The sequence below is a fragment of the Scyliorhinus torazame genome, chromosome 11 (genome assembly GCF_047496885.1).
Source record: "Scyliorhinus torazame isolate Kashiwa2021f chromosome 11, sScyTor2.1, whole genome shotgun sequence".
In the NCBI taxonomy this organism is placed as follows: Eukaryota; Metazoa; Chordata; class Chondrichthyes; order Carcharhiniformes; family Scyliorhinidae; genus Scyliorhinus; species Scyliorhinus torazame.
The window spans coordinates 151046473-151066428 of record NC_092717.1 but is presented as its reverse complement, the minus strand read 5'-3'; the positions used below and the strand labels follow the sequence as shown (position 1 = coordinate 151066428).

Sequence of the window (19956 nt, the reverse complement as noted above, 5' to 3'; positions counted from 1 at the left end):
CATGCCCCTGTCTGCATCAATGGGAACGAAGTAGAAAGGGTCGAGAGCTTCAAGTTTTTAGGTGTCCAGATCACCAACAGCCTGTCCTGGTCCCCCCATGCCAACACTATAGTTAAGAAAGCCCACTAACGACTCTACTTTCTCAGAAGACTAAGGAAATTTGGCATGTTACCTAAGACACTCACTAACTTCTGCAGATGCACCATAGAAAGCATTCTTTCTGGTTGTATCACAGCTTGGTATGGATCCTGCTCTGCCCAAGACCGCAGGAAACTACAAAAGGTCGTGAATGTAGCCCAATCCGTCACGCAAACCAGCCTCCCATCCATTGACATTGTCTATAATTCCCATTGCCTCGGAAAAGCATAATTAAGGACCCCACGCACCCCGGACATACTCTCTTCCACCTTCTTCCATCAGGAAAAAGATGCCAAAGCTTGAGGTCACGTACCAACCGACTCAATAACAGCTTCTTCCCTACTGCCATCAGACCTTTGAATGGACCTACCTCGTATTAAGTTGATCTTTTCTCTACACCTTGCTATAACTGTAACATTATACTTTGCAGTCTCTCCTTCCTTCCCTATGTATGGTATGCATTGTTTGTACAGCCTGCAAGAAACAATACTTTTCACTGTATGCTGATACATGTGACAATAATAAATCAAATCAAATCAAAGAGGGTGGTGTCTCAGCAAGAAAATCAAAAAAAGAAATCACAACGCCATAAGATCAGGGGCAGCACGGCAGCATAGTTGTTAGCACAATTGCTTCACAGCTCCAAGGTCCCAGGTTCGATTCCCGGCTTGGGTCACTGCCTGTGCAGAGTCTGCACGTTCTCCCCGTGTGTGAGTGGGTTTCCTCCGGGTGCTCCGGTTTCCTCCCACAGTCCAAAGATGTGCAAGTTAGGTGGATTGGCCATGCTAAATTGCCCTTAGTGTCCAAATTTGCCCTTAGTGTTGGGTAGGGTTACTGGGTTTGGGGGATAAGGTGGAGGTGTGGGTTTAGGTAGGGTGCTCTTTCCAAGAGCGAGTGCAGACTCGATGGGCCGAATGGGCTCCTTCTGCACTGTAAATTCTATGATCTACGATCTGAGAGTGTTAAGGCAGGCGACACCATCTACGTACAGAATTTCAGAGATGGCTTCAGTTGGGTCCCAGGAGTCATATTAGAAAAAACGGGGCCTGTATCCTACAAGGTGAAGGCCCAAGACAAAGTCCTGAGGAAGCACCTGGACCACCTCAGAAGTAGGGAGCCTGCTTCCATTGAGACCTCGCATCAGACCCCAGTGCTGGCTATCACTGGCACAGGGCTACTGCCCATCGGGGACCCAATGCCAACTCTCCTGATTATGAGGACTCAGGTTCAGACATCGAGGCCAAGGAATTGGGGATTCGCCCAATTGCAAAAAAAGACGAATAGCCGACATCTGTGACCCTTAGACATCCCCTGCAGAAGCAAGTATCACCTATCCACTTCACACCTCCTAATCCGGCTCCACATGCCACAGATTCGAGGCTGAGTGCGATGAGGCGGAGGAGACCTCCTTGCCGTGGAAGCATCGAGGGTGAAATGGACCTGAGTGGGGAGGTACATTATGACAACCATGATGGCCACAGGGTATCGTCGATAGATCTCCCTGTGGCGTTCGTGGAATATGAGTTCCCCGATTGAATGAGCTGAGGTTCACCCAATAGGAACTATTCAGCGGGTGTTTAAAACCTGCAGCCCAGACCTGGACACGGTATTCCCAATGGTCCCCAAGTTGAGACGCAAGCATATTATACCGCGGCTATGACTGTTTTTGTTGTCCAAATAAACTGGAGTTTGTATGAAGCCTGGCCTTGGCAGAGTTATTACAAATGGTGAATTCCAGTTGAGGAAATATTCACATGGGGTGGAAAGGGTTCCGATTGGTTGCACAGGGGATCTAACAGTATTTACCCTAAAAGACTTCAAAGTGCAAGTGGAGGCCACACACTGACTGGGCAACACAGCGGATTAATCAACGCAGCATCATTCTTTGAAAGTAATAGAAACAGAAGTCCTCATGAGTGAGACTTCTTTTGTAGCTGCCAACAAGTTAGGAGGTAAAGCCAGACGGAAGACGAAACAGAGAGTTAGAAAGTTGGAGAGAGTTTGGTGTGTATTCAGAGGTTCCGGATAGGCATCAGCCTGCGTTATTGCACAGATGGATCTGCACAAAAACAGTCCTATTGGATGAAACTTATAAAGCCGAAGCTAGGCTAGTGACCTGGTGTTTTGAAGAATGTTCAGGAAGTGAAGAGGTCAGAGTGGACTCGCCCACAGCGGGAAAGGTAATTTAAAAAATTGTCTTAGCCTTTTAGCAATGTATTCTTGGGAATGTAAGTCAATAGACATAAAAGCTGCGTATCTGCTGGGGAATCACCTCCAGAGGGAAGTGTTTCTCCAACTTCTTAAGGAGGCACCAGATGCAGAAGGAAAAGTTTGTAAGTTAACTAAATGTGTCTATGACTTGAACAATGCTTGCAGATCCTGCTACTTTTCAGTTAGGTCAGTTTTGGTAAAGGTCAGCTGTCTTAACTGAAAGCACATCCTGCTACGTTTTAATTGGTACCATGCCGGGATACTATCGAGCATCTTCTTATGGGGTGGTACGAGTGAGCTCAAAAAACTTATTGACAGGATTAGAACAGAACTGAATATTGAAAGTCAGCTGGGCTTCTGGGGCCTTTAATATGTTGGTTTGGAAATAGATCAGGATGGGTCTGCATAAACAATCTTACTTAGGAAGTATTAACCCTATCGCAGCCAATCATGCCAGAACCTTACAAAAAGATGCAGATGATTCCAAAGCTGAGACAGAAGCAGCTGCAGAGTCTTGTTGGACACTTAAAGTGGCTGGGCACACAGACAAGGCCGGATGTAAGTTTTGATGTCTTAGAACTAAGTGCTGTTATGAAATATCCAAAGGTCAGGGACAGTTTATGGGCAAACAGAACATTAAAATCATTAAAGATGGAGAGATGTGTTCCATCTTTGGGTGACCCCAGGAATACAAAATTGACTATTTTTAGTGCTGCCTCACAAGCAAACCATTATGATGGGCTTTTGAGTGCAGCCGATTTTATAATATTCTTTCTGGAAAAAGTGGGAAATGTTGCCCCTTGACTTGGGAAGAAAATAAGAATAACAGTAAAAAGTATTCTGGCTACTGAAACTCTTGCACTAGATGAGGCCGTTGACATGGCATTCTTTTTTAACAACGATATGAGGGGAAATTCTATGCCAAGGAGATGCCAAAGAAACTTTAAATAGTGACTGTTATAGAAACAATTAATTGTTCACTTAGGGATAATCTACAGTGCATAAAATTGTGGTAATGAGAAAGGATTAAAAATTGATATCACGAGTTTAAAACAAATGGTGAAAGAAACAAAATCTCCAAACTTTAATGGGTAGATAAAGTTATAGGTAGTCTTAGACAGATGCTTCATGATGTAAGTCTCGGGAATATAAGATTTATTTCTCTTTAAAAATCTTGCCTGGAAACATGGGCTGGATTCTCCGCTCCCCGACACCAAAATTGCATTTGGCGACGGGCGGAGAATCCGTTTTGGCGCCGAAATCCGGAGTGGCGGTGGTTTTTAATTTCACCGCCCCCCCCCCCCCCCCAAAAAAATGGGCGTACTCGTGGAGTACACCACGTTGAGTATCCACCGCTTCAGGCCATTGCCTGACGCCCGCCCCACAATGCTTCGTCCTCGACCGGCCGAATTCCCGACGGCGTGGACCTCTCATGGTCCCACCGTCCAGGATCCTCCCGTGGTGGCTGCGGACTCTGCCCGGGGCCGCCACAGTAGGGCGAGGGCCGATCGGTGGGCAGCGGGGCTTCATTCAGGCTGGGGGCAGTCCGGGGCATGAGAGCGGCCAATGTGGGGCACTATTTTGCTGGTCCAGGTCCGCGGGCTGAGTCCGCCATGGAGCACAGCGCGGCTGCTGGAGGCCACTGCCGCCCGCATGCGCGGCCTCTGACCCGAAAGTGCTGGGGGCCGTATCGTCACCTAGAGCTGCAAGCTCTACGATGGCTGCCTGCTCGCCCCAAGCAAGACGGTGAATCAGTGGCGTTTTGACACCAGTTTTCCTGGCATAAAAGACCACAGTTTTCACGACGGCGTGGGGACTTAGTCCCAAAAACAGAGAATCCAGCCCCATGTATTTTCTTTAAAAAAAGAGGGGAATCTGTTAATGTTGCAAATACTGTAATAATTGACAGCATGTTTTAGTTCTAATGAAGAGCATCTGATACTAATTTGGGAAAGGTTAGGGCACATATATGAGAATCAGTTCCCACCTGTGTGAAAGGAAAAATTCGTTGACACAAAAACCCAGTGTAACATATGTTGAAAACAGACTAGCTTCAGTTTCTTCCTTTGCCAGATGAATGTCCACTAAATTAACACTGTTCCTGTCCAACACATCTGCTGTAAAAATCCTAATCCATGTCTTTGTTACCCCTAGATATCATTTTCCAGTGGCGTTCTTACCAGCCTCCTAACTTCATCAAGTCCCATTCACCATCACCCCAGTGCTCACTTTGTACATGGACTCCTAGTCTGATAACATGTTGATTCTAAATTCTGTTCCTTGTTTTCAAATTCCTCAATGGCATCACCCACTCCCTGGGCAAAATTCTCCAGTATCGGCGCGATGTCCGCCGATTGGCGCCCAAAACGGCGCAAATCAGTCGGGCATCGCGCCACCCCAAAGGTGCGGAATGCTCCGCATCTTGGGGGGCCGAGCCCCAACCTTAAGGGGCTAGGCCGCACGGGACGAATTTCCGTCCCACCAGCTGGCGGAAAAGGCCTTTGGTGCCCTGCCAGCTGGCGCGGAAACGTCATCTCCCGGCGGCGCATGCGCTGGATCGTTAGCAGCCGCTGACGGCATTCCCGCGCATGCGCAGTGGACGGAGTCTATTCCGCCTCCGCCATGGTGGAGACCATGGCGAAGGTGGGAGGGAAAGAGTGCCCCCATGGCACAGGCGTGCCCGTGGATCGGTGGGCCCTGATCGCGGGCCAGGCCACCGTGGGGGCACCACCCGTTGCCAGATCGCCCCGCGCCCCCCCCAGGACCCCGGAGCGCGCCCGCGCCGCCTTGTCCCGCCGGTAAGGTAGGTGGTTTAATCTACGCCGGCGAGACAGGCATTTTAGCAGCGGGACTTCGGCCCATACGGGCCGGAGAATCGCGGGGGGAGGCCCGCCAACCGGCGCAGCGCGATTCCCGCCCCCACCGAATATCCAGTGGTGGAGAATTCGGCAACCGGCGGGGGCGGGATTCACACCAGCCCCCGGCGATTCTCCGACCCGGCGGGGGGTCAGAGAATCTCGCCCCCTATCTCTGTAACCTTTTTCCAACCCTTCAAAATCTTTGCACTCTTCCAATTCTGGCCTTTTGTACATCCCTGATTTTATTTGCTCCAACATTGGTTGCTGTTTCTGAACCTGCCCAGGCTCTGAGTTCTGGAAATCCCTCTCTAAATCTCTTCACCTTTCTACCTTTTTTTTCTCCTTTAAGGTGTTCTTTTGACCAAACTTTTGGTTATCTGCCATAGTATCTCCTTATATGTTATGGTGTCAGATTTGGTGAGATCATGTTTCTTTAGCCCCAGAGCTATACCTAATTCCTTCTTGAAATTACACAATGTTTTGTCCTCAGCTACTTTCTGTGGTAGTGAATTCCATCGCTTCCCACTCTCTGAGTGTAGAAATTTCTCCTCACCTCAGTCCTAAAAGGATTATCCATTATCCTCAAACTATGGTCCCTAGTTCTGGACTCCCCCACAATCGGGAACATTCTTTCCGAACCTACCCTGTCTAATCCTGTCAGAATTTTATAAGTTTCTATCAGATCCTCTCTCATTCTTCTAAACGCCATTGAATATAATCCTCATATGACAGTCCCACCATCCCAGGAAGCAGCCTGGTAAACCTTCGCTGTACTCCGTCCATAGCAAGAACATCCTTCTTCAGATAAGGACACCAGAACTGCACAAAATACTCCAAGTGTGGCCCCAACAATGCCCTATACAATTGCAGTAAAACATCCCTATTTCTATACTCAAATTCTCTCGCTATGAGAACCAACATACCATTTGCCGCCTTTACTGCCTGCTGTACTTGCGTGCTTACTTTCAGTGACTAATGCGCGAGGACAACAAGGTCTCGAGTATCCACCTCTCTCAATTTACACACATTAAAATAATAATCTGCCTTCCTAATTTTGCTACTGAAATGGGTAACCTCACATTTATCCACCTCATACTGCATCTACCATGCATATGCCCACTCACTCGACCTGTCCAAATCCCGCTGAAGCATCTCTGCATCCTCCTCACAGTTCACCCTCCCGCCCAACTTTATATCATCTGCAAATTTGGAGATAGAACATTTAGTTCCTTTGTCCAAACCATTAATATATTTAATGTGAACAGTTGGGGTCTGAGCGTAGGTCCCTGCCTACCAATCAGAAAAAGACCATTTATTTCAACTCTGTCTGCTAACCAGCTTTCTATCCATCTCAAGACACTAACTGCAACTCCATGCGTTTTGACGTTACACAGTAATTTGCTATGTGAGACCTTGTCGGAAGCCTTTTGAAAGTCTAAATAAACCACATCCACTGGGTCTTCTTGGTCAACTCTACTAGTTACACCTTCAAAGAATTCCAGTTGGTTTGTCAAGCATGGTGTAAATACATGGTGACTTTGTCTGATTATACCACAGCTTTCCAAATACTGTGCTACAAAATCCTTGATAATGGACTCTAGCAACTTCCCTACTACCGACGCTAGGCTCACTGGTCTATAGTTCCCTGTTTTCTCTCTACCTCCCTTTTTGAACAGCAAGGTTATATTAGCTACCCTCCAATCTGCAGGAACCATTCCAGAGTCCAGAGAATTTTGGAAAATGACCACCAATGGATCTACTATTTCTAGGGCCACTTCCTTATGTACGCTGGGATGACGATTATCAAGCCCTGGAGATTTATCCACCTTCAATCCCATTAATTTACCCCCAAACTATTTCTTTATTAATACTAATTTCCTTCAGCTCCTCATTAAAACGTGTGTTTCTCAGAACTTCCAGGACATTATTCATGTCTTCCTTTGTAAAGATAAAAACAAAGTACGAATTTAGTTTCGCAGTCATTTCTTTGTTCCCTGGTATGAATTCCTTCATGTCTGACTGTAAAGGGCCTACATTTGTTTTTATCAATCTTTTTATCTTTACACACCTAGAGAAACTTTTAAAGCCATATTTTATGTTCCCCACTAGCTTACTTTCACATCCTCACTCTCCACTCCCTTTCCTCCAACCATTCCAACATTCCTGACCCTCCGACTTCTCCTGACTCTCTGAACTTCCCACTCCCACCAGCAATCCGATCCCTTACCCCGACCCTTCAACTTCCACCAGTCCATCCAACACCCCCTCACCCCCTACTCAACCTGACCCAACCTCACCACCCTACAACCCTGCCACCTACCCATCCTCCCTCGCTGGTGCCTTGACACCCTACCAACTTATCTCACTCACAGTCACACACTAATGCACTGAAAAGCTATCTAAATGTCCCCAGAGCTTTTTAGTGTGTTGGTAAATGAAGACCTACCAAAATACGAAGCCAGTGGTGCAAGCAAATAGCACGGCTTCCCCTGACGATCATGCTCTATGGAGAAGGACTCATAGAACTGGATTTCTGAAGAGGCCTGATTTGGAAGTCTGGATCAGCATTGCTGAGCTCTGGCACTATGTAACAAAAATAGGATTAGAGTGGCAATGCGACAGTGATTGCCGCTCCTCAGAAGATTTGGCCCTTTCGACCTGATTATTCTGTCAAAATTTCAATTGCCATTTTTCAAACCAGTTGGTGAATGTGCTGGGCTGCATCTGGGAGTGATTCTCACTCGGGTGTTCATTAAACAAAAAGTTGTAGGTCACACAAGGAGGGGGGAATTACTTTAACCATGTCTGCAGAACTGTTTCTCCTTTAATTCTGTTGTGATTACCCATTCTGTTATTGCCCATAAATTTATCCTGTCTTCTAGATGACCAGAGTGGTGTGAAAGATCAAAGTACTTCGACAGAACTGTCCAAATTCAAAACAGATATCCAGTTTCTTCAGAACCAGCTTAGCGACATTGCAGACAAAGCCTCCAAAAACCAGGTTTCACTGGACAAGATGCAAGAGACTGAACAATCAATGACAACCAACCATAACTCCCTGAAAAGCCAGCTGGATAGCAACTCCAGGTCGATCAGAGATATAAACCAGACTTTGTTGACATACAGTAGTCACATTAGCAACCTGGAACAAATCTCTGATAATCTGCAAAACGACGTACAAAGGCAAAGCAAGTCTCAGAGCAATACTGTTGTGAGTCTCAGTCAGTTAAATCAGACGCAGGTTCAGCAAAGGGATTTATTCAATGCACTGCAAAAATCTGTTGATGATACCAGTCAGTCCATCCAGAAGATAAGGAATGATTGGCAGGCTCTCCAACAGACTGTGCTTCAAGCACAAAAGGACACAGACTGGCTGAAAGAGAAACTGCAATACCTGCAGTTACAAGCAGCAAACAACTCAATCATGGTGACTGGGAATAGTGACACTTTGGAAGATATGAGTAATCAACTGAACACTCTCAGTAGCCAGATGACAAATATTAGTTTCATGGCCAACATTCATGAAGGAAGTCTCAAGGACCTACAGCAGTATCAAAAGGTTCATGAAAACAGAACATCTGCCAGTTTCGAGCAACTTGAAGTGCGCATGGATATAAACGAGAGAGATATCAGCAGCATTATTGGCAACATTAGTTGGACTGTACAACACCTTCGATCACTGACAAGCAATTTGAATGATATCAAAACCACTTGTACCAATACATTGAGTCAACATGCGGACCAAATAGCCGTCCTGACCACTGACATGGACAATATCCGTGTGGCTAGCTCTCTCCTCAAGGCACAGCAAGATGTAATGAAAGCCAGACTGGATAATGAAGTGGGGAACTTGTCTATGATTATGGAAGAAATGAAACTTGTAGACACAAAACATGCCCAGCTGATTCAAAACTTCACAATTCTTCAAGGTAAACATTTTCTGTGAATTGTTCAAAACTATAGTGAAATGAATGTATATTAAGCTTGGTCAGAACTATCAGTGCATATAGGTTATTCATACAGGCATTAAGAAGGATATGCAGAGATCTTTTGAATGGGAAAGAGTAAGATTGAAGAAGTTGGTTGTAGAATGTGAAGCAGAGGACTTGATGGGACACAGATTTCTTAATATATTTATCACTATTCTGACAAACAAAGGCTCAGAAATTTAGGTGAGTCTAAATTTAGGGTGCATCATCGACGCAGGCTTTATCTCCTGCATCTGAATGTGAGGCCTGATGCTCCCCAATATTGGCTGATGAGCCTCATTTCAATAGAATTTCAAGTATATTCCGGGGCTTGCATCTGCAATTGGGTTTGGGGTCTGGGCTTAAGGTCAGGATTGAGTTCAGAGGGGGAATCATGGGTTGGGGAGAGAGATTGTGGGTTGAGCTGGGAGTAACATAAATAGCTGTGGAGAGGGAGTGGCAAAGGATGGGAGCAGCTGCTGCGATGGAGGAAGGAAGAGCAACGATGTTAGGAGGAGTGACAATGGGGGAGTGAAGGCAATGCAACGAGGGGAACAGCGATAATGGAGAAAGATACGATGGTGATAGAGAATGGAACCATGATGGGGGCTGGGGGAAATGGGGGAGATAGGAGTGACAATTGCAGGGGTGGAGCACCAATAAAATCTGGAGTACATCCATAGGCTGCTGGTGTATTTTGTGCCACCTTCCTGATTGCATTGTGTTAAATGAATTCATCACATACATGAAGGCCTCAGGCTTGTATGCCCAGTTATAAAAGTGGTACCTACCATTTCAGTATCTCAGAAGTAATGAAAATGCATTCAATAAGTTAGTTTCTGTCTCCACAACTTGTACTAAAAGGTTTAATTTTTCTTCCATAATCATTCAGGTCCTCCAGGTCCAAGAGGTCCCAAAGGTGACAAAGGAATACAAGGACCAGCTGGTACTAGGGGTGGAAAAGGACAAAAAGGTGATCGTGGAGAAGTTGGACGGCCTGGATCAATGGGTCCGAAAGGTTCTCGAGGCCCACCCGGTACTAAAGGAGATAAAGGCGGTCAAGGATATAGAGGCCTCACTGGCTTGAAAGGACAAAAGGGTTCAAATGGAAGACCTGGTGCACCAGGAGCAAAAGGGGACTTTGGAATGGCAGGTCTGGAAGGATCAGATGGCAATGTAGGTCCTCCAGGACCACCAGGGGAACAAGGTCAACCAGGAGCAGCAGGCGTCCCAGGCCCACAAGGACCTACAGGTGCCCCAGGACCAAAAGGCCCACCTGGTCCACCAGGCCCCCCAGGTCCCATCGGACTAATAAACAAAGGTCCAGTCATATCTCCAAAACCAAATGGTAAAAATCTTTAATTATGTGCTTGAATATAAATATCTCTGGGGTAGATTTTAACTTTCTCCACTTGACAAGGTCTGGTATTAGTGGTTCAACCATTTGTTATATGACCTGAATGTTTCTTCCTTCAATTGCCTTCAATCAAGCAGAGCATGCAATAGGAGACTGACTTGGCATCACCAGCCCTCCACCTAGCAGTGAGATTTACCAGTCTACTTCTCTGATGGCCTGACTCCAGAAATGTTACAAGAAACAACCATGACAAAACAATTCTGCCATTTTATTTTTCAGTTTTTGTTTCAGATGTTCTGGCCTGCATTTGACTCCAGATCTACAGTAGTGCAGTTGACTCTTAACTTCCCCTTGCCATGGCCGAGCAAACCACTCAGTTCAAGTGCAAATGGGGATGAGCAGCAAATGCTGACATTTGCCCGTGGCGCCTACATCCCATGGAAGAATGAAGGAAATAAAAGCTCTGGTAGTACAGTGGTTAGCACTGCTATCATGCAGAGCCAGGGACCCGGATTCAATTCCAGCCTTGGGTAACTGTCTGTGTGGAGTTTACACATTATTAAGTAAACTCAAAAGCTAATAATCACTTTGGACTCATTCCCGGAGAATAGATTATTTACTTAAAGAGACAGTGTAAAGTATAATCCTAGCATGAGATTTTTGTCTGTGGTGTAAGTGAAGTGGGAAAATTGTTTGTTGTGTTTTAAAGTATGCGTTGCTAATACATAATGTTTAGTCATTGTTTCTTTTAGTTTGTTTGTTACAGTAAAAGTCTTAAAACATGAAAACAGGTGTCATCCTTTCAACTATTGACTGGAGATGAAAAGATAGGGTGAATTTCTCCGGAGTCAGCTAGCTGTAAGGGTCTAATGTGAAATGATTTTGGGTAATCTCTGATATGGAAAATGAAACAATATTACACAAATGCAGTAGGGATGCACCTCTGTTTTTTTTCTTAGCTTTTCTACCCATGAGCTGGAGAACTCCTCGACATAAATATTTTTGGACAGAGTAGGAAGAGTAACTCTTCAGTTACTGTGTAATGCGTGACATTGGAAATTGTTGATGCTGGGTGCCTTAACTAGAAATGTTCCATTCTTGCGACTAAACCTTGCTTACCTTGATGAGCATCAAATAAAAATTATTTTGAAAATGACGTTATATTTTCCTGTACAAAAATATGTTTTCAATAATTTCCTTATCTTTTCTTTAAGGTTGTCCACCTAAATGGAAGAATTTTCAGGATAAGTGTTACTATTTCTCTGCTGATGGTGTCGAATTTGAAGAAGGAAAAAATCTGTGCAAAAACATGTCATCCAACATGATTATAATTAATAACCGTGAAGAACAGGTAAAAAAATATCCAAACTTAAAATATCTCAATATTCTTTGATTCAAATTTGGAAAAGCTCTTCCTTGCTTCAGAAATATCAAAAGCAAAGGACTCAATATTTTGGGCACATTTGGGTTGCAATATTTTTCTTCAAACTTTACAAATCAGGTTAAAATGGTGTTAAACGGATATGTCTTGTTTTCTGAAAGATGTTTGATTTTATTATATAACATACGAACTTAAGAAAGCAAGGAATGAGATAAAGTTATTGAACTATCAAGCCAACTTGTTATAAGCCTCTGACATGGACTCCATCTCACACTGCGGGATTCTCCGTCAGCGGGATACTCCCCTTCGCCGGCAGTGCACCCACGCCCGTGGGTTTCCTGACGGCACGGGGGTGGCCACAATGGAAAATCCCATTGACCGGCTGCGGATAGGGAGAATCCTGCTGGCACGAGGAGGATTGGGAACAGAGAAGCCTGCCCATAATCTTTGAGGAGATGTTGTTATAAGGCTATGTTTCTCCCTGGCTACCAAATGTTATTTAAACAAACCTTCAGAAGATATCATTAATCTTGCATTGCAACATATTTGCCTAAAAGCCTTGATAATGCGGGCGGGATTCTTTAATCCCGCAGCAGAGTGTCCATGCCGTTGTAAACGCCGTCGCGTTTTACGACGGCGTGAACAGGCCGACCCGACGACTAATTCTGGCCCCAACAGGTGGCCAGCATGGCACTGGAGCGGTTCACGTCGTTCCAACTGCTGATCCCGGCGCGAGCAGGGCGCCGTGGGATCCGCGCATGCGCAGTGGTGCCGGTGCCAACACGCGCATGCGCAGTGGCTTACTTCAACGCGCCGGCCCCGACGCAACATGGCGCAGGACTAGAGGGCTGGTGCGTAGGAAAGGAGGCCCCCTGCCAAAGAGGCCGGCCAGCCGATCGGTGGGCCCCGATCGCGGGCAAGGCCACATCGGAGGCCCCCCCCCTGGGGTCAGACCCCCGCCGCCCACAGGCCGCCCCCGACCCTTCCACGCTGAGGTCCCGCGGGCCGAGATCAGGTGTGGATGGCGCCGGCGGGCCTCGGCATTTTCACGACGGCCGCTTGGCCCATCCCGGGCCGAGAATCGGCAGGGGGGCACCGCAGAGCGGCCCCCGACCAGCGCTGCACCACCATGCTGGCGCCAATGGCGTAGTTTCTCCGCTCTGTTGAGAATCGTGTGCTGGCGTCGGGGTAGCGTGGCGCGATTCACGTCGGTTGCGGGGATTCTCCGGCCCGGCCCCGGGCAGAGAGAATCCCGCCCTGGATTCTAGCAACTTCCCTACTACTGACATTAGGCTCACTGGTCTACAGTTCCCTATTTTCTCTCTACCTCCCTTTTTAAATAGCAGGGTTACATTCACTACCCTCCAATTTGCAGGAACCATTCCAGAGTCCAACGAATTTAGGAAAATGACCACCAATGTATCTACTATTTCTAGGGCCACTTCCTTAATTACTGTGAGATGAAGATTATCAGGCCTTGGAGATTTACCTGACTTTACTCCGAGTGGCCTGCACACGGTAACTAGCCTACAAGGACCACAGGTTGAGGAAAAGCATGGTGGAGGGGGGGGGGGGGGGGTTATGGTATTGTCAGTGGATTAGCAATGCAGAGACCTAGGGTACTGCTCTGGGGAACCCAGGTTCGAATCCTACCGCATCAGATGGTGAAATTTGAATTCCATAAAAATCACAGTTAAAAGTCCAATGATGATATGAAACTGTTTTTAAAGTGTGCCCCGATCTTAGAATACTGTTGCAGCCTCGCTCCCCTCAGATAGGTGCCCCCTTCAGGCCTCATCCTATGGCAGTGCCAACCTGGCACGTAGCACCCAGAGGCTGGATCAAGTCTATCAGCATGTCAAAATTAAAATCTCTGAGAATAGAAGAAAGTCTTGCCTTGAACCTTGAACCCATTAAACTGTCTGACAGCAGGCCACATTCAAAGATTTGTGTGATGAAAGTAAAAGTATTCCCTTTAATGCGTTGTTGTTTCACAGTCATTTTCATAGCTCTTTAACTCATTGAAGACTTTCTGCAATCTTAGAAACCTAAAAGCTTTGAACTGTATTGTTTACATTCAATTTCATGGATCATTGCCTTTTAAAAGCCTTTTGACTGACAGGTCCAGGTTGAATGACAGGTTTTGTCAAAGGAATGATTAACATTGTTTATTTCTATAGCTCTATAGGGGTCCATGAACTCTGAAGAGCAGCTGTTTTTCTAACAACAGTTTTTTTAAAAGAGGCTGTCTCTTTGTTCTGAAGAGGTTCCTAGAAAGAACAGCACATGGTTTAAAGGCTGCAGAAGGGAAGACCAGCCAAAAGACCCCCATCCCAGGAAAGGCACCCTTAGCCCCTCCAGCCCAGCACAAGCCCCCCACATCCCATGAAAGACCCCTCAGTACCCTGGAGGCAAGTGTAGGGAGGGTAATCACACCCTTGCCAACCCTTAGAGTGTAAACTGCCAGGTCCCTGTTTCTCAGGACTTGCACCAATTCGCACCAGCGAACTTCCAGTTGGGGGGCTGGAACATCCCCAATGGCAGGTGAATCAGGTACCTTGCCTGAAAATTACATTCAAATTAGGTATAATCAGCTATTTCCTGCTGGGTCTGGACAGGAACCTTATTGGGGCCAATGGGCCCTTGTCGGGACCAGCAGGGCGAGCCAGGAGACTTGAAATGGGTTTGACGGCCGGCGTGAAACCCATTTTTTGCTTAACGCCCAATTCACAGGGCCATTGTGAATCTCATCGCTGGCTGGAGACCCCAGAGAATTCCCTCCCCATCATATCTACAACACACCAAGAGCATGTATGGTTGTCAGCAACTAATGAGGGGGCTGGGATTTAGAATGCTCATAGGATTTAGCAGGGCACTTGTCAGGGATGCAACCGTTTCCAGAGTGCAGGATATTTTGGATATGCAGGCCACACTTGTTAATTTGAGTAGTTATTATCAAAAAACTGCCTTCCATGTCATTGCAAAAATCCACCATTTCAGGGCCCTCTTCTGAAATCATGAGTGAGGCCCAATTTTACTTCAAAATCGCATCTCTCGCAACAAACTCATGAAGGTTGGTATGTCTCTAAAGATGGCGTCAACCATGATCACGGTCACCATTTTGTGGCAACTGACTTTTTTCTTAGACAGGGTTATAAAATTTAACTTAGTTTAAGGAGTTACATTCTGTCATTTTATCCATTTTCCGATGGCGGGATTTTCTGGTCCCACCAGCAGTGGGCGTTGTCACCGGCAGGATCGGACAAATTCCAGAGCTGTCCAAATGTTCCTGTCCTACTCGCAAGGGTGCCTGCCACTGGCAGGACTGGAAAATCCTGTCCCATAAATCAGTGGCCTTTCCAGTAATGAATACAAGGTTAGAATAAATTATTTTCATCTATTGTTTTTGCAGGTACATGACTACCTTTGTTGAGCTTCGTATTCAATTTATTGAATTATAAAAATTCCAATCTACATTTTGTTCCTTTTCTGCCTTTGCTGATGGGTTGCATTCATCATGGATATGTTTCATGTTTCCTTTTCCAATTAAAAACCATTACTTCTTGGGTGGCACGTGGCGCAGTGGTTAGCACTGGACCGGCTCCGAGGACCCGGGTTCGGATCCTGGTCCTGAGTCACTGTCCATGTGGAGTTTGCACATTCTCCCCATGTCTGTGTGGGTCTCACGCCCACAATCCAAAAGATGTGCAGGTTAGGTGGATTGGCCACGTTAAATTGCCCCTTAATTGGAAAAAAAATAATTAGGTACTCTAAATTTTTTAAAAAAGAATCCATTACTTCGCCCACCGGCCTAATTGGTCCGATCATACTGACCACTGGCTTGCTATGAAAGGAAGTACTTAATCCAAAAGCAGGTTGCTAAATCCACAATTTTGTAGGGTAGATTAGAATTTTTGCAGGGCAACTTGTTTATTTTTAATGCAACTAATATCGTGACACATCTCCCACCTGCACTCCTCCAAGGTAAAAACACGAGCACAACTTTAAATGTAATTAAGTATTTCTGGCAGAGCCTTAAGAAATGTTGTTCAAAACATTGAAAATGCGAAGTAATTGTTTGGTGTTCTACATAATGTACATTCAGTTACAGTACTTATAATTTGTGCATTGGCATTACAGCAATGGGTGAGAAAGCAAATGAATGGAATAAATTACTTTTGGATTGGTCTGTCAGACACCGAGGAACACAATATATGGAAATGGGTGGATGGAACCATTGCAGAATATACGTACGTGTACATTCTACTACAACATTTAATAATGCTCAAGGTTGAGTAAGAATGATCATTTATTCATGCAAAGCAAATGACAGTGTTGTTCTACTTAAAGTTAAATATGCTCTGGTTTCCCACATTCATACTTAATTCCCCAATTCTGCTCATGTGGAAGTAAAAATAAATGAATGGTTTAACATGCTTACCCAGTGAGTAGCTGAGCCAAAGGTATATGCTTGAAAAGATGTGTGACAGGGTCTCATATGCCGCAATGCATATCAGAAAGCAACGGCAAGCACGATTTTCTAATAAGTGCTGGCTGCAACGAGGTCCCATTAGCAGCACATGTCCTGCAGGATTTGCCCTATACCACAAGAAGGTTTGTTCTCTGATATTTGCTGAATTGCTTGCTCATGATAGGAATTGGCTTGAGTATCCTGAGTAGAATTATTTCTGCTGCCTATCTTTATCCAATGACCCCCACTGAAAATGAATGTTGCCAACTGAGAACAGCATTAGCTTTGGCCGTGATGAGCAGAATTGTCTGCTCTCGCTGGTGGTGAACTTGGAGGCACGACGGGCATTTAATTAGGTGGGGTGATGGTATATGTGAACCCCGCCTCCTTTCCACCTCCACTAGAATTAGGTTCTGGGTGGGAAGGCCAATGATTGACCTTCCTGCCTGGCCATCAATTGAGGGCCTTAAGTAGGACATAGGAACATGGGAACAGGAGGAGGCCATTCATCCCTTCGAGCCTACTTGGCCATTCATTCAGCCGATGGTGGATCCTTATAGTACTGCTATCACCTAGAATTAAAACTCTGCCCTCAGAAACCATTAATACATACATGCCCATCAGAAAGGAAAGTTGCAGATTCAACCATTCATCTGCAATGTTTAGTTTTCCTCAATCAGACCAGTGAGTGATGAGGGATATTTCTTCTAATTTTTTGTCACGCTGCCTGTTCATTTCAGTGTGTAATGCGCAACCTCACACACACATTGGGCAGAATCTTCCAATATTTTTTCAGCGTGGCATTTTCAGTGAGACAAACAGCGTGTAGCTCACCCGCTGCACAGCAGAGCTTTCGCTCCAGATTTTCTGGCACTCTGTACACAAATAATCTGGGGGTGTGGTTTGTGCCGTCAGTCACGCAGGGTGGGGCCTGATAGAGATGGCAAAGGCAGTTCCACAGAGATCTTTAAAGGCGCCCCTATCTGCATTGGAAATAAACTCCCCCCAAACACCCGCTGAAACAGGAAACCCCTTCAAGCATCTGGGTGCCCCCACCCCCACACATAAGGGGAACCCACCCAATGAGTCTCCCCAGAGGGCCCGCCCCAGCACTGCCAACCTGGCTATGTTGGCATTGCCAGGTTGGCATGGCCAGAGCACTGTCCGAGCATTGCCCTCTTCCCCTGGTGGCTATACTTACCTTTGCACCCACTGCGGGTTCCACTCCACTGCTTCAACATTTAAAAAATCTGATGTAAACCTTGTCAACGTGATGTCACATCGCAAGACATGAATATTCAGTGAGGTGGGACCTATTGCGGGGTAGCCTTTTAATTATATTTAAATGTATTAACATTTATTGAAATGAAAGGACCGGAACCTCCTATGTTACTGGCGTGGGGCGTGGAAAATCGGAAAACCAAATCTTGCTGGCAAGGTTCTCATTGTCCAACTCTCACGAGACTTTGGTCCCATGTCACTGTTCACACTGAATGCAAAATCACTCCAATTATCTTAAATGGGACATCTTGTGAACGCCCACATTGCATCTTAAAGGGAATTTACCAAATAAGGACATTATTGAGTAATGGTTTGCTGTCCCTTCATAATTAGGTAGTCTGTCGGATTGGATTGGATTGGATTTATTTATTGTCACGTGTACCGAGGTACAGTGAAAAGCATTTTTCTGTGAGCAGCTCAACAGATCATTAAGTACATGGGAAGAAAAGGGAATAAAAGAAAATACATAATAGGGCAACACAAGGTATACAATGTAACTACATAAGCACCGGCATCGGATGAAGCATACAGGGTGTAGTGTTAATGAGGTCAGTCCATAAGAGGGTCATTTAGGAATCTGGTAACAGCAGGGAAGAAGCTATTTTTGAGTCTGTTCGTGCGACTTCTGTATCTCCTGCCCGATGGAAGAAGTTGGAAGAGTGAGTAAGCCGGGTGGGAGGGGTCTTTGATTATGCTGCCCGTTTTCCCCAGGCAGCGGGAGGTGTAGATGGCGTCAATGGATGGGAGGCAGGTTCGTGTGATGAACTGGCAGTGTTCACGACTCTCTGAAGTTTCTTGCGGTCCTGGGCCGAGCAGTTGCCATACCAGGCTATGATGCAGCCAGATAGGATGCTTTCTATGGTGCATCTGTAAAAGTTGGTAAGAGTTAATGTGGACATGCTGAATTTCCTTAGTTTCCTGAGGAAGTATAGGCACTGTTGTGCTTTCTTGGTGGTAGCGCCGTCGTGGGTGGATCAGGACAGATTTTTGGAGATGTGCACCCCTAGGAATTTGAAACTGCTAACCATCTCCACCTCGGCCCCGTTGATGCTGACAGGGGTGTGTACAGTACTTTGCTTCCTGAAGTCAATGACCAGCTCTTTAGTTTTGCTGGCATTGAGGGAGAGATTGTTGTCGCTACACCACTCCACTAGGTTCTCTATCTCCCTCCTGTATTCGGACACATGGTTATTGGAGATCCGGCCCTCTATGGTCGTATCGTCAGCAAACTTGTAGATGGAGTTGGAGCCAAATTTTGCCACGCAGTCCTGTGTGTACAGGGAGTAGAGTAGGGGTCTAAGTATGCAGCCTTGCGGGACCTCGGTATTGAGGACTATTGTGGAGGAGGTGTTGTTGTTCATTCTTACTGATTGTGGTCTGTTGGTCAGAAAAACGAGGATCCAGTTGCAGAGTGGAGAGCCAAGTCCTAGGCTTTGGAGCTTTGATATGAGCTTGGCTAGGATTTTGGTGTTGAAGGCGGAGTTGTAGTCAATAAATAGGAGTCTGATGTAGGAGTCCTTGTTGTCGAGATGCTCTAGGGATGAGTGTAGGGCCTGAGAAATGGCATCTGCTGTGGACCGGTTGTGACGGTATGCGAATTGCAGTGGATCAAGGCGTTCTGGGAGTATGGAGGTGATGCGCTTCATGATCAACCTCTCGAAGCACTTCATTACGACTGAAGTCAGGGCCACCGAACGGTAGTCATTGAGGCACGTTGCCTGTTGACACTGATTGGTCAATTGCTTTTCTTCCTCACCCCAAAGTGCACTCAGTGCAATACCAGAACTTGCTAGCATTTGCATGAGAGGACTGAAGCATTTGCAACAGCTAACAGGTCAATAAGCCCATCTGACTGTGGCCTAAAAACCCGATAGTGAACCAGATGGCCCTGTATTTTCGAAGCCTTTCAGGATTCACTCTTTGCCCATTCTTACCTCTCATATTCTGGGGGGCAGGCAGGGGGCTGACTTTCTGTGGATACTGTGAAATGAAATGAAAATGAATGAAAAGCGTTTATTGTCACAAGTAGGCTTCAAATGAAGTTATTGTGAAAAGCCCCTAGTCGCCACATTCCGGCGCCTGTTCGGGGAGGCTGGTACAGGAAATGAACCATGTTGCTGGCCTGCCTTGGTCTGCTTTCAAAGCCAGCAATTTAACCCTGTGCTAAACCAGCCCCATTTCATTTCATTTCATTTCATTACCTTCCTTACTCGCGGGGTCTTGCTGGCCCAGACAAAGCCCATGATCACTCTGTTGACCCGCTTAAAAAAGGACCACGGAATAAAAATGGG

General features: G+C 46.0%; 1 protein-coding gene across 2 annotated transcripts in view; it reads left to right on the top strand.

The window, feature by feature from the left end:
* Positions 1-19956, top strand: part of colec12 (collectin sub-family member 12) — a 311308-nt gene that overhangs the window by 268174 nt on the left and 23178 nt on the right. For both annotated transcript variants that reach the window (XM_072467892.1, XM_072467893.1), the window contains 4 exons: positions 8090-9136; positions 10068-10523; positions 11747-11883; positions 16054-16163. In XM_072467892.1, the coding sequence (XP_072323993.1) occupies positions 8090-9136; positions 10068-10523; positions 11747-11883; positions 16054-16163 (1750 nt within the window). The remainder of the gene's footprint in view (positions 1-8089; positions 9137-10067; positions 10524-11746; positions 11884-16053; positions 16164-19956) is intronic.